The sequence below is a fragment of the Schistocerca americana genome, chromosome 5 (assembly GCF_021461395.2).
Source record: "Schistocerca americana isolate TAMUIC-IGC-003095 chromosome 5, iqSchAmer2.1, whole genome shotgun sequence".
NCBI lineage: Eukaryota > Metazoa > Arthropoda > Insecta > Orthoptera > Acrididae > Schistocerca > Schistocerca americana.
In genome coordinates, this window is record NC_060123.1 from 563,063,244 (window position 1) to 563,088,765 (window position 25,522).

At 39.3% G+C, this 25,522-nt stretch overlaps 1 protein-coding gene across 1 annotated transcript in view; it reads right to left on the minus strand.

The window, feature by feature from the left end:
* Positions 1 to 1,755: 1,755 nt before the first annotated feature.
* Positions 1,756 to 25,522, minus strand: part of LOC124615996 — a 31,002-nt gene continuing 7,235 nt past the window's right edge. Inside the window, exon 2 of the mRNA XM_047144205.1 lies at positions 1,756 to 2,121. Within this exon, the coding sequence (XP_047000161.1) occupies positions 1,887 to 2,121 (235 nt within the window). The 3' untranslated portion in view covers positions 1,756 to 1,886. The remainder of the gene's footprint in view (positions 2,122 to 25,522) is intronic.

Genomic DNA, 25,522 nt, shown 5'->3' on the forward strand with positions numbered 1-25,522 from the left:
CAAGATTTTTAATGCCCTCCCACCGCACATTAAAGAACTGGTTGGAAACATGCCAAAGTTTAAACAAAATCTGAAGCAGTTCCTTTTAGATGAATCTTGTTACAATATTGATGAATTTCTTAGCAAAAATGCATAGAATCTCTTGTTTGTGCTTAAACCTTACTTTGTGACCGCTGCAATTGACTAATCATACTCTGTAAGTACAGTGTAACTTAATATAATACCCAAATTTTTATGTATGTCTGTATATGACGCCTGTATAACTTAAGAACAATACCCAAATTTATGTATGACTGTATATTCTTTCAGATGTCCTGTATCTTAACTAATATATAAGGGTATATGCTAAACTTCACAGTTTCTTTAATCTAATGATAAGATCAATATATCTGTGCACAAAACAATAATCTGTAAAAACCTTGACTCGTTCTATATCCAGGGATATGTTCCCATATGGATCTATGGCACACGAAATAAATAAATAAAACTGAATTGAAGGCTTTAGTAGGATCACAGAACATTCCTGTGACCTTTCTATCCTTATCTAATGTGGAGCATATTTTTTGGATAAACTCATATATAACATTCACAGTGGTTTTACCCTGTTGGAATCCAAACTGGTTTTTAAAAATTATAGCATTTACAGTAAGAAATTTATTAATTTGTTTTGCTGCAATCTTTTCAAACACTTTAGAGAAGACTAGCAAAAGAGAGATGTGGTGGTAATTCCCCATATCTTCTGTCGATCCTTTTTGGAATACGGATTTGATCTCAGCATATTTCAATACATTTGGGAAGCATCTCTGTTCAAAAGATTGTTTTATAATAATTGACAGTGGCTGAGAAATAATATCGTACACACACTTGATTACAGATGTGTGTATTTCATCCCACCCATGTGAGGTTTTGTTTTTTAGAGACAATATTTCCTTTTCCAAATCCCTTTGGGTGATTTTTTCAAATTGTTTAAAAGATGTGTTCTGGCCGTTTTCCAAATTTGTGATGCCTTGATAGAATGTCATATCCACATCTGATCTTACTACATTTAGGAATAATTCAATGAAACAACTTGACATCTGAACAGGGTTTACTATAATTTCATTTTCACATCTCATTTTCAAAATCTCATGAATTTTTACTTTGTCTCTTTAATTCAGACTGAACAACTGACCACACTGCTTTTGTCTTATTTCTGTGTTCTTGTATGAACTTATTTGCCATTTTTTTAGCTGCCATTACAACTTTATACTATTTGACATTAAGTAACAAAATCCGGATTTCGGTTTGATTTTAACTCATTGTGGAGCTCTCTTGTTCCGGCACTAATGTTTATTTAGCACAAATAGAACAGATCACTAACAGCAAAGCTTTATTAAACAACAAAACTGATTTTCACACTCTTTACAAGACTTAACACAGTTTTTGCACCAATAACAGTTGCATTAAAATATTTAATTTTAACAAGACTGATGAAACGTACACTCAGTTCAGAAGTATCAACATTACTTGATCCAGTATTTAATAAATACAGTTATTACTTTATTTCTACATGAAACATTGCCTTGCTTCTACCAATTGAATTATTAAAACATGAAACATGATAGTACAAACATTAAGAATGTTCGTGACAAGTGTAATCACCTATATTTTGGTGCTGGGAGAAAATCAGAAATGAAAGGATCTACAGGAACTTTTTTATTTACTTTTTTTTTAACACATTAATACTTCACATAGTATGTTCATAATGGAGTGATTTGATAAAAAAACTGCAGTTAACACCTTAGGTGTTCATACAAAAGTTTTCTTGGAGAAAGCCAGGAATTACTTTTGAGTTGGCTTTTATTGGTGTGAGGGGTCAAACCTTTACACTACTTTGACCTGGCATTCTACCACAGGTTGTTCGGAAAGCATCCCCTTAAAAAATCAGGAGGGTGACTTCTGGGATCTTGCTTGCGTCTGATTTCCGGTGCAATACAATGTCTTGAAGACAGCTTTAGGTTGTCAATTACAGCATTGACTTGGTAACAGCAACAAGTTGCTGACAGCACAAATATGGCGATAGAAATGGAGGTCTGCATACTCTTCGGGATCTTGTGATGGTGGTGGTGTACATGCAACAGACTGTACAACACACATTAGTTACATGCTACAGTAAATAACAATGAGGTCCCAGAAGCATTCACAGGCCCACACATTCATACTAAACTGGTGTGAAAGCAACTTTTTTATAATGTGTCACTGACGATTAACATAGCTCAATCAAACTTAACGACCATACATAAAAATTACTACAGTATAATATAGGAGATAAATAACTGAAAGAAATACACAATGAGATGAACAGAAATGATGCTTCCATTCACGGACAATCATTTATGATTTATGATGGTCCCTGGACATTACAAAAAGCAGGACATGGTTCCTAATAGGGTGTATGATCACCACAGACGGCAATGCATGCTCTGCAATGTACCCCCATGTTGGTCACAAGATTGGTAAGGAGGTCTTTTCCTAGGGCCTTCCATTCCTCCACCAGTGCAGTTGACGACAGCTGGACAGTTGCTGGTACATGTGGACATGCTGTCATAAAACTGGTAGTAAGTCGAGGAAATGGGCAGGCCAGGCCATCTGCCAAATATCCTCTTGTCCTTAGAGCTCTTGCACCTTCAAAATTTGTTGCAGGCATGCACACTCATCCATAAAATGAAGTCAAGCTTAATTCACTTCTATAAAGACAAATGTCAGGAAGGAGTAGAGTGTCACGATGATGCTGACAACTAGTGAATGTACTGTGTTAAAAGATTTGGAAACAGCAAGCTCACACAACACCCCTCCCCCAAACCTTAACACCTGGCCCACCAAAACGATCATGTTGAAAAATGTTCTTGGCTGCATTACATGTTCCCACCTCTTGCCGTATGAGACCGCACATAGTGCACCCAGGAGCATTGTCAGACATGATCATTTTGGTGTTCCAGGTGTCATGGTGTGGGGAGAAATAATATTGCATGGGTGTACTGATTTCAAATCTCTGAATACAGTATACTCGTTAGTCAACATCCTTGTGACATTCTACCCCTTCCCAACATTTGTCTTTTCAGGAGCATGTTTGGTCCCGACTTCATTCTTGTGGATGACAATGCAGAACTTCATCAATCAGCACAGGTACAGGAGCGCTTGGAACGAGAAGGTATTTGGCGAATAGACTGTACTGCCCATCCCCCTGCCCTAATCCTAGCAATACCAAGACATTTTCCACAACGTACATTAGTAGGAGGAGGAGGAAGGGGGGGGGGGGGGGGGGAGTACTTTCCACCCACCCTTAAAAATTCATTAATTGTTTTTGAATTATATTAACAATTTATACCTTTTTAGAGACATGCTGACGTGTGAGTGGAGTCCAGAACATGAAAGTATCCTTTAGCACACTATTAGCAATATCAATAATGTGCACAAATGACTTTGGAAAAGAAAAAAAAAATTGAAAAACTCCAAGTTTGGTTCATTGTTGTTGACTTTTACTCTCAACATACCCTTTACAGAGGTACTGATGTATAGGTAAACCCATGAACCTAGAATTATTGAATACAGTATTCATTGAGAAAGTGACGTCTACTAAGATTTAAATTTTTGTGTTTAAGTGTAACTGAAAAATTGAAAACATACATGGAATTTGGTAGAAGAATGCAACAATAAATATTTTTTCATAATTTTAAAGTGTAAAGTAACTGGCTAGATTACAGTATTTTTAGACGGTGAGCATAAAGTAGCCCCCCCCCCTCCCCCCATCAGTACTGTGTGTGTTATTTTCCATCTAGCATGTGTGTGTGTGTGTGGGGGGGGGGGGGCATATTGCAGCACATCTACACAGACCAACGACCATCCTGCAGTTATCAACTGTGCTGGTGTAGGAATGGAATGCCCTACCACAAGAACTCCTTACCAACCTTGTGACCAGCCTGGGAGCACATTGCAGAGCATGCATTGCCATCTGTGATGATCACACAAGTATTATGTTCTACCTTTTGCAGCATCCTGATTTCTGCTCGCAACTCTATACATGTGTCAATTATGATAAATTAACAGTCATTTAAGAATTTTACAAATTTCTTTACTCAAGAAAATGCACTTAATCCTGAACTAAAATCAACCTAATTGCACTTCATAACACAGCACACAGCCTTTTCACTGTAATGAGAACCACAACTGTTCCTGAACGATTTGTGTGTTTATTTGGGGGGGGGGGGGGGGGGGAGTGGGTGGGGAGGATGGTGAGGGGGCATGTCAATACCACACCAGTTTACAACTGAGAAAGAAAAACAATTTACAGCACGGAAGACTGTCACCAATTTCTGACTGGAAAAAAAATATCTCAGGGTGTTCCACAAGGATCCAAATTAGTCCCTGTCCTTTTTCTCTTCTATGTTAATGACTTACCATTAAATATCAGCTCCCCATCAATTCTGTTTGCAGATGATACTTCTGTCTTAGTTGAAGATCAGGATTTGGAAAAAATTCCCAAATCTGTGATCAGTACGCTCAATAGCTTAGAAACTTGTTTTCAGCTACCGTATTTACTCGTATCTAAGCCGCACTTTTTTTCCAGTTTTTGTAATCCAAAAAACCGCCTGCGGCTTAGAATCGTGTGCAAAGCAAGCGGAAGTTCTGAAAAATGTTCGTGGGTGCCGCCACAACTAACTTCTGCCGTCGAATATATGTAGCGCTACATAGGCATGCTTTGTAGGCACAAAAATAAATACTGGCACCAAAACCGCTGCGTCAGTAAACAAAATTAAAACAAAAAGGTGGAAGACGAGCTTTTTTCTCCGCCCAGAGTTTCGACCACTGCATTTTCGTACATTATCCACTGAAGTAAATACAAATTCCGTATTGTTCATCTTCGAATGTAGCAGCAGCATTTCAATGTACTACGAAAATCCGACTGGCAAGACTGTTTGGGATGTTTGTCAATATGGCCAACTCTACGTTCTGAATTTTTTCCTACCTGTGACAAGAGATCGTTGCTAATAAGAACTTTTATGAATTGTGAATCGCATGCAGTATTCTTTTCACCATAAGAATAATACCGTACGAATATAAACATTTCGCCATGTATTCTTTCGTGTTTGCTGCTACCTCATTTAAATCCTGTCTGCCTAATAAACTACGAAACTAGAGTGAGACAACGCAGCAAACGCGGAAGAATATACATATCATGCCATCTTTATATTCGTATTATTCTTATGCCTAATAGTGATACAGTCAGAAATGAAGCATGGCAATTGACTACATTTTTAAATCTAAGATGACTCTAATTTCTGTGCAGAATGTAACGTACTAAAGAGGCACCTGCAAAGATTTTCAAACGGAGAAAAATTTTCGCTAAACTGTCGTTCAGAACATCTATCATATGCAGTCTATTATTTGGTTCTTGTTAATCATTAGCAAAGAAAGTAGCAGTGAAAGTAACAACAAATACCAGTCTCTTGCCATTGATTCGCTAATGAGACGATTCCTCTTTTTTTTTTTAAAATTATAAGCGACGGTAGCACACACAAAAGGAAGCCATGCCGCGAGCGGCGACAGGCCGTAAACACGCACTATCAGAATGCAACAAACAATGCATGACACAGTACAGTAATGCATTTTCAGCTTAGAGTGACGTAAACACCTATAACAAAGAAAATGGCACTTATCAGATCAAAGAAAAATAAGCAATCAATTCAAACCAGACAAAGCACGTGAAAAAGGAATCGTACCCGTATAAATAAGGACGGAGCGCCTGACGCATAGCAATGGCTACCTGGCAAAGCGTAACTGCTAATCTTACGACTCGAACCAAACTACTGTAGCTGTATCGTCATTCATTCGATCTAAATTGTGTCTCATATTACAATGGACCAACTTTGTTTCGATTTGGAGATGTGGCCTAAAACTTTTGTCTCCCCTTGAATTTCAAGTCTCAAATTTCAGGTGCGGCTTAGATTCGGGAAATTTTTTTTCCTCGATTTCGAGTCTCATTTTTCAGGTGCGGCTTAGATTTGAGTGCGGCTTAGATTCGAGTAAATACGGTAAAAGGGTTGAATCTAAACATATCTAAGGCTCACATGATCCAGTTCAAAACCAAACAGTCAAAATGTTGGCAAATTAAGATTTTACACAACAACCAAGATATAGAATAAGTTGACTCAGTCAACTTCTTACGTTTAAATGTAGATAAAAATCTGAGCTGGCAGGCACACATTGAATACCTAGCAAACAAACTGAACAGCTTTGCATTTGCAGTGCAAATATTATCAACTGCAACTGACATGGAAACACAAACAAAGCATATACGAGCTACTTCGAATCCATTATTAGGTACAGTATTGTTTTTGGGATAGCTCTACAAACATAGTGCGGATACTGAAAATACAGAAAAAAATCATTTGAAATACGTGCACTGCAAATCACAAAGAACCATGTCAACCATTATTTAGAAAACTTAAAATATTACCTCTGCCATCCTTAAAAATACACTCCTGGAAATTGAAATAAGAACACCGTGAATTCATTGTCCCAGGAAGGGGAAACTTTATTGACACATTCCTGGGGTCAGATACATCACATGATCACACTGACAGAACCACAGGCACATAGACACAGGCAACAGAGCATGCACAATGTCGGCACTAGTACAGTGTATATCCACCTTTCGCAGCAATGCAGGCTGCTATTCTCTCATGGAGACGATCGTAGAGATGCTGGATGTAGTCCTGTGGAACGGCTTGCCATGCCATTTCCACCTGGCGCCTCAGTTGGACCAGCGTTCGTGCTGGACGTGCAGACCGCGTGAGACGACGCTTCATCCAGTCCCAAACATGCTCAATGGGGAACAGATCCGGAGATCTTGCTGGCCAGGGTAGTTGACTTACACCTTCTAGAGCACGTTGGGTGGCACGGGATACATGCGGACGTGCATTGTCCTGTTGGAACAGCACGTTCCCTTGCCGGTCTAGGAATGGTAGAACGATGGGTTCGATGACGGTTTGGATGTACCGTGCACTATTCAGTGTCCCCTCGACGATCACCAGTGGTGTACGGCCAGTGTAGGAGATCGCTCCCCACACCATGATGCCGGGTGTTGGCCCTGTGTGCCTCGGTCGTATGCAGTCCTGATTGTGGCGCTCACCTGCACGGCGCCAAACACGCATACGACCATCATTGGCACCAAGGCAGAAGCGACTCTCATCGCTGAAGACGACACGTCTCCATTCGTCCCTCCATTCACGCCTGTCGCGACACCACTGGAGGCGGGCTGCACGATGTTGGGGCGTGAGTGGAAGACGGCCTAACGGTGTGCGGGACCGTAGCCCAGCTTCATGGAGATGGTTGCGAATGGTCCTCGCCGATACCCCAGGAGCAACAGTGTACCTAATTTGCTGGGAAGTGGCGGTGCGGTCCCCTACGGCACTGCGTAGGATCCTACGGTCTTGGCGTGCATCCGTGCGTCGCTGCGGTCCGGTCCCAGGTCGACGGGCACGTGCACCTTCCGCCGACCACTGGCGACAACATCGATGTACTGTGGAGACCTCAAGCCCCACGTGTTGAGCAATTCGGCGGTACGTCCACCCGGCCTCCCACATGCCCACTATACGCCCTCGCTCAAAGTCCGTCAACTGCACATACGGTTCACGTCCACGCTGTCGCGGCATGCTACCGGTGTTAAAGACTGCGATGGAGCTCCGTATGCCAAGGCAAACTGGCTGACACTGACTGCGGCGGTGCACAAATGCTGCGCAGCTAGCGCCATTCGACGGCCAACACCGCGGTTCCTGGTGTGTCCGCTGTGCCGTGCGTGTGATCATTGCTTGTACAGCCCTCTCACAGTGTCCGGAGCAAGTATGGTGGGTCTGACACACCGGTGTCAATGTGTTCTTTTTTCCATTTCCAGGAGTGTATATTAGAAAATTATATTTTTGTACACCAGGCATGAATTATTTGAGCGAAACCATTTTGTCCATTCACATGACACTAGAAACAAAGAAAATTTTATGCTTCCCACCCAATGCCTCAGATTGTATGCCCAGTGACCTCAGTACATGGGAGTGATGAGGATGATGATGATGATGATGATGAGGTCCCATACTCCGAGGAGTGTGGGGAACACTGCAGGAGACCCGCACCGCTGACTAGGCAAGGTCCTAGCGGAGGTGGTTCGCCATTGCCTTCCTTCGACCGTAATGGGGATGAATGATGATGAAGACAACACAACACCCAGTCATCTCGAGGCAGGGAAAAAAATCCCTGACCCCGCCGGGAATCAAACCCAGGACCCCCTGTGCAGGAAGCAAGAACGCTACCGCTTGACCACGAGCTGCGGACCATGGGAGTGAAAATTTGTAATAAATTAAAAGGGAACAAGTTGATGAAGATGAATTTAGGTTCACTTGAAAGGAAGCTAAATGAGGTACTGACACTGAAGTGTTATTACTCAGGAGATGAATTCATGCGGGGAAAACTGGAAATTTGAGCTGGATACATCGCGTTACATATTCCAAGAAATATTCTTATAGTAATACTATTATTTATTAATGAAAAAAATCATTGTAACTGTTTTATCCTCCCCCTCCCCCTCCCCCTCCCCCCCAATGAACCATGGACCTTGCCGTTGGTGGGGAGGGAGATGGGACCTGGATAAACTGAAAGAACCAGAGGTTGTACAGAGTTTCAGGGAGAGCATAAGGGAACAATTGACAGGAATGGGGGAAAGAAATACAGTAGAAGAAGAATGGGTAGCTTTGAGGGATGAAGTAGTGAAGGCAGCAGAGGATCAAGTAGGTAAAAAGACGAGGGCTAGTAGAAATCCTTGGGTAACAGAAGAAATATTGAATTTAATTGATGAAAGGAAAAAATATAAAAATGCAATAAATGAAGCAGGCAAAAAGGAATACAAACGTCTCAGAAATGAGATCGACAGGAAGTGCAAAATGGCTAAGCAGGGATGGCTAGAGGACAAATGTAAGGATGTAGAGGCTTATCTCACTAGGGGTAAGATAGATACTGCCTACAGGAAAATTAAAGAGGCCTTTGGAGATAAGAGAACCACTTGTATGAACATCAAGAGCTCATATGGAAACCCAGTTCTAAGCAAAGAAGGGAAAGCAGAAAGGTGGAAGGAGTATATAGAGGGTCTATACAACGGTGATGTACTTGAGGACAATATTATGGAAATGGAAGAGGATGTAGATGAAGATGAAATGGGAGATACGATACTGCGTGAAGAGTTTGACAGAGCACTGAAAGACCTGAGTCGAAACAAGGCCTCCAGAGTAGACAACATTCCATTGGAACTACTGACAGCCTTGGGAGAGCCAGTCCTGACAAAACTCCACCATCTGGTGAGCAAGATGTACGAAACAGGCGAAATACCCTCAGACTTCAAGAAGAATATAATAATTCCAATCCCAAAGAAAGCAGGTGTTGACAGATGTGAAAATTACCGAACAATAAGTTTAATAAGCCACAGCTGCAAAATACTAACACGAATTCTTTACAGACGAATGGAAAAATTAGTAGAAGCCGACCTCAGGGAAGATCAGTTTGGATTCCGTAGAAATACTGGAACACGTGAGGCAATACTGACCTTACGACTTATCTTAGAAGAAAGATTCAGGAAAGGCAAACCTACATTTCTAGCATTTGTAGACTTAGAGAAAGCTTTTGACAATGTTGACTGGAATACACTCTTTCAAATTCTAAAGGTGGCAGGGGTAAAATACAGGGAGCGAAAGGCTATTTACAATTTGTACAGAAACCAGATAGCAGTTATAAGAGTCGAGGGACATGGAAGGGAAGCAGTGGTTGGGAAGGGAGTAAGACAGGGTTGTAGCCTCTCCCCAATGTTATTCAATCTGTATATTGAGCAAGCAGTAAGGGAAACAAAAGAAAAATTTGCAGTAGGTATTAACATCCATGGAGAAGAAATAAAAACTTTGAGGTTCGCCGATGACATTGTAATTCTGTCAGAGACAGCAAAGGACTGGGAAGAGCAGTTGAATGGAATGGACAGTGTCTTGAGAGGAGTATATAAGATGAACATCAACAAAAGCAAAACGAGGATAATTGAATGTAGTAGAATTAAGTCGGGTGATGCTGAGGGAATTAGATTAGGAAATGAGACGCTTAAAGTAGTAAAGGAGTTTTGCTATTTGGGGAGCAAAATAACTGATGATGGTCAAAGTAGAGAGGATATAAAATGTTGACTGGCAATGGCAAGGAAAGCGTTTCTGAAGAAGAGAAATTTCTTAACATCGAGTATAGATTTAAGTGTCAGGAAGTCTTTTCTGAAAGTATTTGTATGGAGTGTAGCCATGTATGGAAGTGAAACATGGACGATAAATAGTTTGGACAAGAAGAGAATAGAAGCTTTCCAAATGTGGTGCTACAGAAGAATGCTGAAGATTAGATGGGTAGATCACATAACTAATGAGGAAGTATTGAATAGGATTGGGGAGAAGAGAAGTTTGTGGCACAACTTGACCAGAAGAAGGGATCGGTTGGTAGGACATGTTCTGAGGCATCAAGGGATCACCAATTTAGTATTGGAGGGCAGTGTGGAGGGTAAAAATCGTAGGGGGAGACCAAGAGATGAATACACTAAGCAGATTCAGAAGGATGTAGGTTGCAGTAGGTACTGGGAGATGAAGAACCTTGCACAGGATAGAGTAGCATGGAGAGCTGCATCAAACCAGTCTCAGGACTGAAGACCACAACAACAACAACAACTGTTTTATAAATTTTTTACATTCTCCTGTGCGCAAACCAAATGGATTGCAAATGTATGTCATAGAGATGAATAAAACACTATTCACAAAAACAACACCTATGCAAGCAGAGCCAGTTAGCTTCTGGCATCTGCACTACTGTTTCTGCCTTTATTTTAGTCTATAAAATGTGGCTAGAGTGTGATACTGCCTCCTGCACCTCGTCCCTCCACCAAATACTGGCTGAGGTGATAGACTGATCTGTAGTGTGCCCTGAGGTCTATGTTAGGTTGTCAGGTGGCAGTTTGGTTATAGGTCTGTGAATGCAATATTATGTTCAGCCATATTATGTTCCTGAAGCAACTATGTAGCAATTCTGGATGAGTGGCATGTCGCATTGTCCTACATGCAATATTATGTTCAGCCATATTATGTTCCTGAAGCAACTATGTAGCGATTCTGGATGAGTGGCATGTCGCATTGTCCTACTGGAATTGCCCAAATCTGTCGAAATGCACAATGGACGTGAATGGATGCAGGTGATCAGACAGGATGCTTATGTATGTGTCACCTGTCAGAGTCATATCTAGACATATCAGGGGTACCATATCACTCCAACCGAACATGTCCCACACCATTACAGTGCCTCCACCAGCTTGAACATTCCGCAGCTGACATGCAGGGTCCATGGATTCACAAGGTTGTATCTATACCTGTATATGTCCATCCACTCGATACAATTTGAAACAAGACTCTTCTGACCATGCAACATGTTTTCAGTCATCAACAGTCCAATGTCAGTGTTGATGGGCCCAGGTAAGGCGTAAAGCTTTGTGTCATGCAGTCATCAAGGCTAAACAAGTGGGCTTTTGGCTCTGAAAGGCCATATCAATGATGTTTCATTGAATGGTTCGCACACTGACGCTTGTTAATGGCCCAGTATTGAAATCTGCAGCAATTTGCGGATGGGTTGCACTTCTGTCATGTGGAACTATTCTTTTCAGTGATTATTGGACCTGTTCTTGCAGGACTTTTTTCCGGCCGCAGCAAAGTCAGATATTTGATGTTTTACCAGATTCCTGATATTCCCAGTACACTCGTGGAATGGTCGTACGGGAAAATCCCCACTTCATCGCTACCTTGGAAATGCTGTGTCCCTTCGCTCATGCTCCAATTATAACACCAAATTCAAACTCACTTAAATCTTGATAGCCTGCAATTGTAGCAGCAGTGACCGATCCAACAGCTATGCGAGACGCTCATCATCTTGCATAGCCGTTGCTGACAGCAGTGCTGTATTCTGCCTCTGTATTTGAATACGCATGCCTGTACCATTTTCTTTGGTGTTTCAGTGGATAATATTCTTTTTATTGTGCACAATTTGCACCTAATATCTTAGAATATAAAACATAGTTTCGCACAGCGCCACTATGAATGGCCACTGGTGATTCCTGGGCCATGAACATTGAATCTTCGCTCTAAAGTTTATATTTATTTTTACATGTATGAGTGCAACTACTGAAAATGAGGCTCAACTGAAGCTGTCAATACCAGATGTCGGGTTTGTCCTGTGGCATGTAATGCAATACATGTGCAATCAGGAAGAGAAAGAATACTGACTTGCTCTCACTTATAGAATGTAGGTTATGCTGACAGATTGATCTCTAGTGGAGCCCAAGAGATAGATTAGGTTGCAAAGTGACAATTTAGTTGTGAGTTAATGAAGCCAGCGAATGTGGATATAGTATTTTAATTGTGGTGACACGCTATATGATTGACTTGAAAAACTCTGACTTCGTCTCTGTATGACTGCAGGTTATGCACACACAATAAGTAAAAATTAACATAGCAAATTAGTAATGAAATCATGCCAATGGTGGATCGGTGAGACATTGAACTGTTGTGTCTTCCTTGCTAGAAATGCCCCAAATAGAACTCATAATACAATAAATAATCAAATAAACATGTGACCTAGTGTACTAATAAGAAAGCAACACTTAAATAACTCAAAATAAAATCATATATTATATCATGATATCATTTACAGACAGCCCACAATGCTCACATTGCCATAATTCAAAACAGAAAGCCAAGTATGAACAGCCAGGCTTCTCGTAGCTGCTCTCTAAAAAATTTGAAGGCTGCACCTTCTTTTATTGCTCAAGCACTCACATAAAAAATCATTGACATTTATATCAATGTAAATATTGATGAACACAAGTGGAAATTTTTTTTTAGAAAGGGGTATTACAATGCTCCCTGAATGACTATGATACAATTCGTTGCCTCTTTGTGAGTAGTCATTCGCCCTTCACACAACAGTAATAAAGTTAATATGCACACATTTCTTTTTCTTGTTTGATAAGAACAGATTCAATAAGTGTTCTGTTCAATTATTGTTAAGTCCTTGGCACAGATTTGTCCTATATCACCAAGATATAGGAGCGACACAGTGTCCTGGGACGAGCGTAGATTCCAAACATTCATCAGCTTCTGTTCATAAATTAATGTTGGCTGCGAGTCCATCAGAGACATGGCATAGATGCAGACTGTGATGTCAGATGCTGGTTGTGGCACAGACATGGGTTGTGTGACATTCCAAGGTGGTGCCAGGCCAGCTGCTTTTATCTCCTTGGAACATTCACGGTACACGTACACAGTATTGTCTTGCTCATTTTCACCCCAGTGTCTTCTTGTATACATGCAGCAGTGCTGAGGCTCTGTGATTTATGAAACATTCATATTTTGGCATAAGTCTGTTGGAAGGCCACACTTCTATGGTGTTTATACAATTAAAACACTGTACATAGAGAAATACATAGATAATAGATAAATATTTTTTAGATTCAGTTCTTTACAATAGATAACAACATACAGTTATAATGTAAAACTATTTATTTCTCATCATAGTCTGTCAACTGTAAAGACTTGGGCATTGTTCACTACAGAAACAACGAAAATTCAGACAAAGCTGAAAGTTCATTCTTTGTTTGTATAACACATTGCTTATCTACAAGGGTTAAAAGGTTGTTGAATTTACATGAATATCAACGTGTCTATAAGTTTTGTTTTCTTGTACACATATTAACATGTACATTTCAAATAGTTAATAATGTGCACTGCACAGACGACAGGCAGCAATTAAATTTTACTGCTAGTGTGCCGTGGCTTAGTTCAGGTGCGACCATCGGACATGGTACACCACGTTTACATGATGTGAAATGTTCTCAATGAGTAATGGTGTTGGAGATGCAGTGTGAATTCCTGTGCATGAGAATCTATCAATGCCCTTTTGGTACCACACCCTCTTCAAGGAAGCAGCTTCAGTTCTTTCCCAAGTAAGTGTACATCTTAGTGTCCAGCAGAATGCTTATTACTTGTCCCTAATGTTCATTTAGCACCCCACCAGGGATCTGGAGTATGCATGACACACTAATTCTCCACCAAAGCTATCACTGTTTATCAGATGCACACCACTAATTTGTCTTTTACTGTAACAGAAATCTATTAATATCTTTCTAATTATGAGTCACACGTTTTTGCAAAGTTCCTTTAAAAAATTTCACTCTTTCGTGTTGGTTAGCCATGTTTTGTGTAAGTGTAATGCTGACGTTTACTTTGTGTATAGCTCAGTACATTATGTACATGTGTGTGATAATGTTGTGTTTAGTTCGTGTGTGGCATACGGTGCAGTGTATCTGTATAGATGTTTTCATCTATTGACAAGCTATTATTCTCTTGCATTTTACTATTTTTGCAGTTTTTTTAATCAGTTCATAGTCACCTTTTCCGTTCTTCACAAAAGAACTGTCAAAATATTAAAATGTATTAAGCATACAAAGTATTCAGCAATGTATAAGTATGATGTGCACCTTTACACTCAGAGGAAACTACCTTATATCTATACAGGCGAAAATACTAGACATTATAACAAACATAGAAAATCTTAAAGTGAGTTGGCACCGCTGCATATCTTCTAATTGATGTATGTGTATATATGCAAACAGATAAATACAGTCCCAGCTATTCAAATTTTTGTGAAGGTACACACCTTGAGGAATGCTAGTGATGACATATGGTCCTTCATAAACTGTTGCCCACTTGCTGTTTTCATTTGAGCTGTGAAGATTTACAGCGAGTCCTGAGTGAAATGTAATTTCCTACTTCATATGTTTTTGTGTTATTAAGATTTTTGTCTTACTGCAATTTTGTAAGATGTGCCCGATGTGTGAGTGCAATGAACATGGTTATTACCTTCCTTTGTAGGATTCTGCTTGTCTTGGAAATTTTGGAAGAGGGTATACCCATTAGTTGCTTTCTCTGAAATTCAACATAAAGTCTGCGAAAGTTTATTGTTTGTCATAAATAGGAACATAGTTTACTACATGTGCAAACAGATCAAGATATTGCATCCTTTGTGTATGTTGGATATAAGTGAAAATGCACATGAACCTGCTTAATTCATGAAACACCCATTTAAGGGGATTTGCTTGTGGGTTAAAGCAGGACATTAAAATTATTTGTATGCCATTATCTTGCATAAATCATCTCCATTTTTATCCAGTGAAGTAAGGTGCATTGTCTATGAGCAGTGACATGGGTTTCCATACTGTGAGAAAGTAATCATTTAAGATTCTTTTCATAATTACTGCAGTGTATAGCTTTACAAAGTTGGAAAAATGTAATATAATGCAATAACATATTTCATACCTCCACAGGCTGTTGGATGTCGATCAGTAATATAAAAAGCCACAATTTCAAGTGGTTTACTTGACACATTGAGTGCAATTCAGTCTCACTAGTTTTGTTGTTGGATTTTGCTTTGTGACAGATGAACCAAGTGCTTACTAATCAATGTACTTTTCATCACATATTGTGAAAGCAGCAAAATAATTTCACAGCACACTTTCAGGAACTGTAGTTTCCGCAGACATGATCTACACAAAATAAGTTTATCTACATTTTCAAAGAGAATGTATACACACCAAGTGTCTGCATTAGGATGTCTTCTATAGAACAGTACATCACTGTGCAAAGTGTAGTATTGTTTCATACTAACTGTGTTTTCTGTTTTATCCGTATACTCACCTTCTGCCACTGTCGATTTGCATCTTGTAATTCTTTCCTGTTTCTGCACATGTCAGTATAGTATGCTCAGTAGCATTTGTCTTTCATGAGTAATATGTTACAGTCTGTTACTTGTTTTAGATTTTCTGCATTTTCGATAAACCCTTGTGGCAGTTTAGATAATGTGTCAGCTACAGTGTTTGCTTTCTCTGCTACCTGAATTACTCCAAATGAGTATTATTGTAACAACAATGCCCAACACACTATATGCAGGTGTAATACTTTGCACATCAAAAACTCAAAGCTTGGTGATCAGTATATACCTTTACATTTTTACCATAAGTGTAGTAATAGAACTATTTGAATGCCCTCAATATTGCTCGTGTTTCTAATTCTGTTGCTGAATGAGGATTCAGTGTGTTCTTCACACTTACCGTGTTCTTGATCAATTTGAAACACACATGAGCGTAAACCTGTGTTTGAGGTACCTGTAGAGGCACAAAATTATTTGCTCACATGAAGATGACATAAGATACTTGAATTAACTAATGCTTCTTTGATTGCATTAAAGTCATTGGTACATTTCCTGTGTTCAAAGCTGTAAGGCATTCTTCTTAAGGAAACCTAGTAATGCTGTGGTACTTAACAATTTGTTTGGAATGAAAGAACGAAAGAAAGAATAGATTGAAAAATCAGCCAAATATCTCTGAAGGAGATATTTTTACAAACATCGAACCCATGGTCAAGGGATAATAAACCTTTATTTGCAACTGGTTGGCTGATTTTTCAATCTGTTCTGAATTACACAGTTGCTCTTTTGCAGCCATATTTAAGACTGAAAGAAAGAGCAGAGTTCTGAGAATGCCTTTTACTGCTTCTTGCTGTTTGAATATGACAGCACTAATTTTATCGGGATCTGGTTGTATCCCTTAGGAAGATATTATGCTTCTAAAAATTTGATCTCCTCTCTTGCAAACTTAGATTTTTGTAAATTTACTGTTACTTCTGCTTGTGAAAACTTCTCTAGCATTCTTTCTAGAATGAGTAAGTGTTCTTTCCAAGAGTCTCTTGCTGTGAGAATGTTGTCAATATACAGTGTTACATGATCTTAACAGTTATAGACCTTGTACTATGTCTACACATGTGATGGACACTCCAGAACTAACATTAAGGTAGCATGCAAAACTGATAATTTCTACTATGACAAAAGAGTGTATGCTTCTGGTGTTAATTTAACCTGCCTGTATGAACTTTTTAAATCACTACTTGGAAAGTATATGACACCATGGAATTTTTATAACTGCTCATCAAGGTTTTCAGCTCTTGCGCATAGAGGTGCAATTATTTTATTTATGGCTTATGCATCTAACATGAGACAAATACTTCCATTAGACTTGGTTACTGCTAACACTGAACTGCAGTATGGTGACATAGATGTTTCAATTATTTTCCATTCTAACATCTACTTGATCTCCTCTCCCACTGCTGCTCACTTTGCCCAGGAGATCATATACATGTGGCAAAATATATCATGGGGGCAAACTTCCCTATTTTAAATGCAGGTTTTAATAACACCCGGTTTTTGTGTAAATAACTATAAATATTGTAGCAGTAGATCATGTAACTTACGTAGTTTTTCCTTTGTAATTGCTGTAGATTCTATCACTTTATTGCCTATGAGTTCCTTTAAGTCTGATGTTTCATTATTGAGAATGGGGCGACTGACATTATAACTGTTGTCATTGCCTAAGAATTATATACTACCTCTGGCAATATTTAACTATTTTTGTGTCCAGAATTACTTCAATCTTGTCGACATTGTGCTTCAAGAAACATTTTCCTAAGGAGAGATCAATTATTGCATCTTTCTCTCTCAGAAAATCTGTGCTATCAGGCAGTCAGTAACTAAATGATCGATTACCAGAAACAGGCACTCTATCGCTTCATTACCCAGCTCAATTGTCACAAACCCTGCATCCTAACACCAACAGCACTCATGTTTCGGCATTTCTGGACAGGAAAAATATGGAGTAGGGGCTAGTTCCTTCATTCTTTTATACAAATTGTATGATACAGTACATACTGCTGCTCTTGTATCTATAACAACTGCGGTTGGTACACCACCCACAATAGCTTGTGCTGTGGCTTGTATCACTTAATTCTTTGGATCATGACATTTTGTTTTCTTCTCTTAACTTGCCACAAAGATCCTAGTTTTTGTTGTACCTTAATAAGAATACAGGAACTGTCTGATTATTACCTGGTTTATTATGGTTCTGTTTACTAGCTTGCAACAGGGAGTTGCCGCCCCCCCCCCTCCCCCCACCATTTGATCTCAGTTAAAGCTTATAATGTGTTGTACTGTGCCCGTTTAGTGATGCTTATTTATTACAAGCTGTAGATTGGTAACATTGTCTGCTGCAGTTTGGACTGTAGCATCGTATATCGTTTGATTGTTATTTTTTGTTTATGCATTACCCATAACATGGTCAAGTTGTTGTAATGCAAGTAATAGTACGGCTGATACCAGCAATCATTTCTTTCTTCTCTTGTAGTTAGACTGGCCATGAGTTAGTTTCTATATCACAATCATTTAACAACAAAATTTTTTGAACTCCATTTCGGATCAGAACAGTCGGCTGTTTGTGTTTGAGAAAATGTCGTGGAACATGAAAACGTGTGAAATTTTCATTATTGTCCCCAAATTACACAATAGGTGGTACAACAGTGTCTTGCTATGCTATTTGTCATGCTTGTTACACAGCCAGTTAATGTCATGTACATTGTTATCATAGCATGAAGTTACTGAAAAAACAAGTACTGCACCCAGATCATAGGGTGATTTTAGAAGAGAGACACTTCTGTATAACATATTACTATAGTGCTTGGTTTCAAAATGGTCTTTCTTGTTTCCTAAAACATTACTGAAATTTGGATACATGTTGTCGAATAGGGATAAGTGAGGACTTGTACTAAATGCATCGAAATTCAAATTCAATTCATCTTGAATTGCGTTCATGATCAATGTGAGGTACTATTAATGTTCCTTTGGTTTGTGTTAACTTCTGTTTTTAAGAATTTTTTATTTTTTGTCCACTGTGTGCATTATTGTCATCTGCTATTGAGTGCAAACTATTATATATTTAAATGAACTCTGTACATACAAACTTATAATAAAGCTTCATTTACTGCATCTCACTACAGGTTATTGGCCCAGATACAAAGGTCTGTTTTTCATAGTAGTGACAGGGTTTTTTGGTGATGTCACGAGTAACATCAAATATGAAGTTAGCAGGGTAGTGTTGGCATGGCTCAACGGAACAGTCTATGCATCAGTGTTTGAAGTTGTCTTGAAGGGACAACTGGACAGTGTGGCTATTCCAAATGGAAGTGATATTCAGAGGAAAGGGCTTTTTAGATATTGTCAGTGGCGTAACTATTAATCTTCAGAAAAAGAAAGAAGCTGCAGAAAAACCATAGATGGAAAAGGACGCAAAAGCATACGAACTTATTGTGACGCAGATGGAGGTAGTGCCACTCACTCATCTACTTTCATGCATGATGTCAGCTGGCATGCGGACTAAACTGAAGACTGTGTATGAGGAAGTCTCTGCAGTGAGCATTCACCTACTTCAGCAAAAGTTGCTCTTGCACCAGTCTGGTAATGAGTCGGTGGTTACAGTTATGTCAAAAATAGAAGTCAACACTAAATTGAAGCAAGCAGGTGAATCACTTTCAGAGAAAATGGTGATAACCAAGATGTTGATGCCATTGCCAGAGAGATATAAATGTTTCCTTTCCATGCAACATGGAAGTCTGTCCTCTTTGAGAAGCAAACATTTAACACTTAACTTCAAATTGCTTATTGAGGAACAGAGAAATTATGATCAGCTGGAGGTAGCTTTGGTCAGTGTAAGCAAGCAGCAAAAAATTACCTGTTATGATTCTTGTAAGGAGGGCCATTTTATAAAGGATTGCAAAAATAAAGCGAAAAGAGAAGTTGCAGATGTCATAAAAGAGGTCATCTGGAGTCAGATTGCAGGTTGTTGAAGTCCAAGGAAGGTAAAAGGGCTCAGAATGTAAATGCCTTTATGTGTATGAGGTAAGGAGTTGACCTAGAAGATTACTGGTTCATGGATACGGGTGCTAGTGAGCATATGTGCAATAAGGGAGAATTGTTTAAGAAAGTGGACAGTGTGCAGAACTCCATGTAAGTTCCTGTGGGTGACGGTAAACTTGATGTGCGGTACTGTGAAACTGTATGCACGGAAAGGGGTTAAATTTATCAAAACAGTACTTAGTGGAGTGCTTTTTGTGACCGAATTGAAATTCAATCTGTTTCCAGTAGGAACTGTGTTGGACAAAGGTATGTGTTTACTGTAAAACAAGGAACAATGTGCATTCTTGAACAGTAAAGATAAAATTCGTGCATTATCCAAAAGTTTCAATAGCATGTATGTTGTTTTTCCTAAACAGAATGCAAATCAGAACTGTCAATGGTTACTCTGGTGTGTACAGATAAAACCCTCTCTATGGCGAGAGTAATGACACTAGGCAGCTTTCATCAGTCAGTACTGGTAGTGGTCTGGTAAATTTGTCTCAGCGTATTGAAAACTTGAGTGTTTGGCATAAAAAATTGTGCTATCACAACGTAACACGTGTGAGAGAGTTCTTGTCACGTAAACGAGTGGAGTTTGTTTATTAATTTGTCACTTGTGGAGAGTGTTTGGTGGGTAAACATCATCATTTGCCTTTCCCTGTTGGTTCATCATGAGCTAACGCCCCACTTGAACTGGGTCATGCAGGTGTCTGTGGATGATGGAAACGCATTCTCTTGGACGAGTGAGATATTTTTTGTTTTTGAAGGAGAACTACTTGTGTAATCACAAAGTATTCTTTATGAAACAGAAGGGCGAAGTCAAAGGCCTGATCAAGAATTCTACTGCAAAATCTGAGAGCGAAACTAGTATCAAAATTAAAGTTCTAAGGAGTGATCATAGACTGGAGTTCATGAATACTGACTTAGGTACATTTTTGAGTGAGAATGGCATAAGCCATGAAAGAAGCACTGTGTACACATCACAGCAAACTGGAAGAGTTGAAAGGGAAAGTGCACCTTGATTGAAGGTGCTTGTTCAATGATTTCAGGAACGCCCAAAAATTTCTGGTTGAAGCAGTTAACAAACAGGCTTACACAATAAGGTGAACTGGTCCAAGTCCTGTCAGAGGTAGAACTCTTTTTGAAGCCTTGTACTTGTATGGCAGGGAATTATCCTTATTAGATTTAAAAATATTATGTTTTCATCTGTCTGTCCTAAAAAAAAGAATAAATATAATAAAATTAACCCCCAAAAGTAGATATGTTTATTTATAGGTCATGATAATGATGTGAAGGGTTCAGAATCTGTACACTTCCCAAAAAGGAAATTGAGGTGCAACAAGATGTAGTTTTCTTGCCACAAGCAGCATCTGAAAGGGAGAAGAGAACTGACCTAATAGAATCAGATACTACTTGTTGTGATGAAGAGAATGTGGCTAAAATTTCATAATTACATGGGCAGACAGAAGAAATAAAGATTGAGGCTGTAGAAGTCAGCTTAAATAAGAACAAGAAATCAGTGAATACAGAGAAGTTTCGTTTGAAGATGCAGAGGAAGATGTAGATGATAAGGATGTGAGGACATAAAATCTGAGACCAAATTACTTAAGAGGATTACAAGTTGGGCCAGTTGACTGCAGTGAATGACAACTCCAAAACCTACACTAAAGTGATTTTTTTACTGATGCTGAAAACTGGAAAGATGCCATAATAAGAAAGCTACAAACAGACACAAAGTGGGTTTTTAGTCAGATAAGAGTTGAGGAAAGTAATGCTGTTTATTGCAAAGCTGGTCTTGTAGCTAAAGGTTTACAACATCTACATCTATACTCTGCAAACCACCGTGAGGTGCATGGCAGATGGTTGACTTATTCAGAAACATACTGTCCAATAGCAAAATTAACTTCGGTCAATCTTTCTTTTTTTTTTTTTAATGAGAATAACTTTCCCATCCAGCAACTGAATGTTTGTAGGCATTTTCTCTATGGAGAGAGAGTTGGAGACTTTTATATTAAATTACCTACTGGATGTTGCATTAAATGAATGGTCAAGTTTGTACCTTAGAATGACTGTATGGTTTAAAGGAATTGGAATTCTACACAGTAATAACTGGCTTAGGATTTGCAAGAAGTGATTTTGAGCATTCCTTGTATGTATGTAAAAAAAGTACTTGTATACACTGATGACCTGCTGATAGCGCCAACTTCTGAGAGTGAAATTAACAATTTAAAACTGTTATTAAGTGATAACTTTAAAACGAAGGATTTATTTGGGAATGAATATTGTTCAAAATTTAAGGGATCGCACTGTTACTATTTGTCAAAATACCTACCTTGAAAAAGTAGCGGAGTTTTTGATATGTTCGAAACTTAATTCTATTTCAGCTCCCATGGAGAAAAATTTTGATCACAGTGTGTTAAGAAGAGAAAAATTTGAAAATGAAGGCATTGAGAAAAGATGTAGACAGTTAATGTCATGTTAGATTCCAGTCCACATATACGTGTAGCAATAAGTATTCTAAGCACATACCAATCATATGCAAGTCTGGACACCCTTATCCAGCAAATGCAACGTAACGGATTTCAGAGTAACCACTATGGGATTACCTTGACACTCATCAATGAAGACATCCTGTGTAATTCAGACAATAAAACACCATATTTGGTATTTCAGATAAGGTTGGCTAATGGTTCAAAAGATGGCATTTTTTTATACCAAGAAGAACTAGTCTTCAGTATAGGCACCATTAAGCTAGAATCCACAACTGCCACATGGTCTCAGGCATTTATCAAATTAAGTGTAATGATTGCCAATGCCTCTACATCAGTCAGACAGGGCACACTTTTCACATCCAATACAAAGAACATCATCTACTTTACCTAGTCATCTGAAAGCTAATGGGCACTCTATTGGTGACACAAATACTAATCTGAGTATCATACAATGGAAAATAGAGGATGGAATGTAACAATATTATGAAAAAGAAAGCTGCTACTCACCACAGAGCAGAGATGCGGAGTCGCAGATAGGCACATCAAAAAGACTGTCGTAATATAAGCTTCTGGCCAACAAGGCCTTAACTTCAACAGCTTCTCCCACATTCGCTTCACCTGATTCTACCCAACCCAATAAACCATCTTCCTAGATGTTGACCTCCACATCAAGGATAGCTACAACAGTACCTCTGTCCATATCAAACCTACTAATCACATGCAATACCTCCACTTCGACAGCTGCCACTCATTCCATACCAAGAAGTCCCTTCCATACAGCATAGCCACCCATGGTCGTCAAATCTGCAGTGATGAGCGGTCCCTCTCAAAATATACCGAGGGTCTCACTGAGGCCTTCACAGACCATAATTATCCCTCCAAACTTGTACAAAAACAAATCCATGCCATACCTTTCCAGTCTCCCACAAACTCCCAAAGTCTCACCATCCGGCCACAGAGGAACATTCCCCTATTAACTCAGTACCACCCAGGACTGGAGCAACTTAATTACATTCTCCACTGGGGTGCCAACTACCTCTCGCCACCCTAAAACAAGAAATGTCCTGCCCACTATCCTTCCCACCCCTCCCACAGTTGTACTTTGCCGTCCACCGAACCTATAAAATATACTCATCCATCCCCACACAACCCTGGCTCCCAGCCCCTTACCTCATGGCTCATTTTCCTGTAATAGACCTAGATGCAAGACCTGTCCCATACATCCTCCCACCACCACCCACTTCAGTCCGGTCACAAAAATCACCTATCCAATGAAAGGCAGGACGACCTGTGAAACCAGTTATGAAATTTACAAGCTAAGATGCAACCACTGTGCTGCATTCTACGTAGGCATGACGACAAACACACTGTCTGTCCGCATGAATGGCACCAACAAAATGTGGCCAAGAAACAAGTGTACAGCCCTGTTGCTGAGCATGCTGCCCAACACATCCTTCATTTCAATGACTGCTTCACAGCCTGTGCCATATGGATCCTTTCCACCAACACCAGATTTCCTGAATTGTGCAGGTGGGAACTCTCCCTGTAATATACACTACATTCCCATAACCCTCCTGGCTTCAACCTTCGTTAGTCATTTTCCACACGCATCCAGCCCTTTCCCTGCTCCCATTCCAGTACTACACAGCCCCCATTCCACCAACGTACCCACTCTTTTTACTTCTCTCCTTTTCCGCTACCCCCCCCCCCCCCCAACCTCTCCCCCGCCCTCCATCAACCTCCCAACTGCACCTGTATGCCCTACCCCCTCTGGCTTGTCCTTGCACTCTCCCCAGTAGCTCTCCAGTTACCCAATCCTATCCTTTTCTATCCCTCTCCCTCCCCACCCCAGCCTCCTCCTTACCCCCACCCAGCTGCCACTCTCATCATGCACTGCATGCTGCTTCCAGTGTGGCTTCAGCTGCCAGAGGCTGCAGTTTTTGTGTGAGTGTGTTTCGTCTATTTTTTACAAAGGCCTTGTTGACCGAAAGCTTATATTGTGGCAGACTAATTTGAGTATCCTTCATCAGCATAAAGGCTGTGTCCTTATTTATTAGAGGAAATAGAAATTATGCATGCTTAAGTAAGAACTCTTCATCTAAAATTAATGAGTAAACCACACATCTTTTAAGTAATTATTCCTTTTTGAGATAGTGCTCAAGCTTCACCAATATTACCCTCAGACTTTCCTCTCAAACGATTTGTATTTCTCTTTTTATCCCTTTAATTTTAGTCATCTAATTGATACCATTTTTCCTTTGTGGATACTTAATGTTGCAATGTTTATCTAATTTTTATCCAGCTTTCCCCTAATGGTTCACTCGTGGCTTTTTTATATTTTTTTAAATTTCTGAATTTTATCTTTTATATTGTTTTTAACTTATAGGTGGGCACACTAACTATTTATGCCAAATACATAACTTTCACTTTATTTTAATATTGTGATGATGTACATTTAACCATCTTCTATTTACTTATATATTACTTTCACAGTTTGTTAATGTTCAGGCTAGTCAGTCACCACCAACACTGTTTGCCTCAAGACAGCTTCACTTTCCTTCGCAATATGACGGTTGCTAGCTTTTGTCCGCGGCTGCCTGCAACCATTGCATCATTCTATAGGGTCATTCCATGTCAAGTCACCCAGGCCTTGACACCAACCATGTCAGATTTTGATGAGACTTGGTACAATTACTTCTTTTATCATCCTGAAAGCACTTGTAATTTTTTTTTGCTCTATCTCTTATATTTTTTTTATATAAATTTTTAAAGTTTTTAGATTTGGCTTTGTTTCAGCAGTCGGAAATTGTAACTTAAACATGTCCTCACAACTAAAAAAATTTGTATATTAAAGAATACTCAAGATATCAGTATGAAATTTTGGAATAAGTTTGTGTATTATATCTAAATGTTAAAAAAAAATTACCATAAAGATATATTAAATTCTTCCAAATGAAAAAAAATTTATAAGTTTTTTTTTAGCTAACGGATGTTTAGTTTTACAAAAACTGCAATATCTAGAGTCTCAGACCTGATAGAAAGCTCAAATTTGTTTTAAAATACTCTTAATTGTATAGGCTATTAGATAAAAGAAAAATTATGTTGGCTTTTTAACCTGT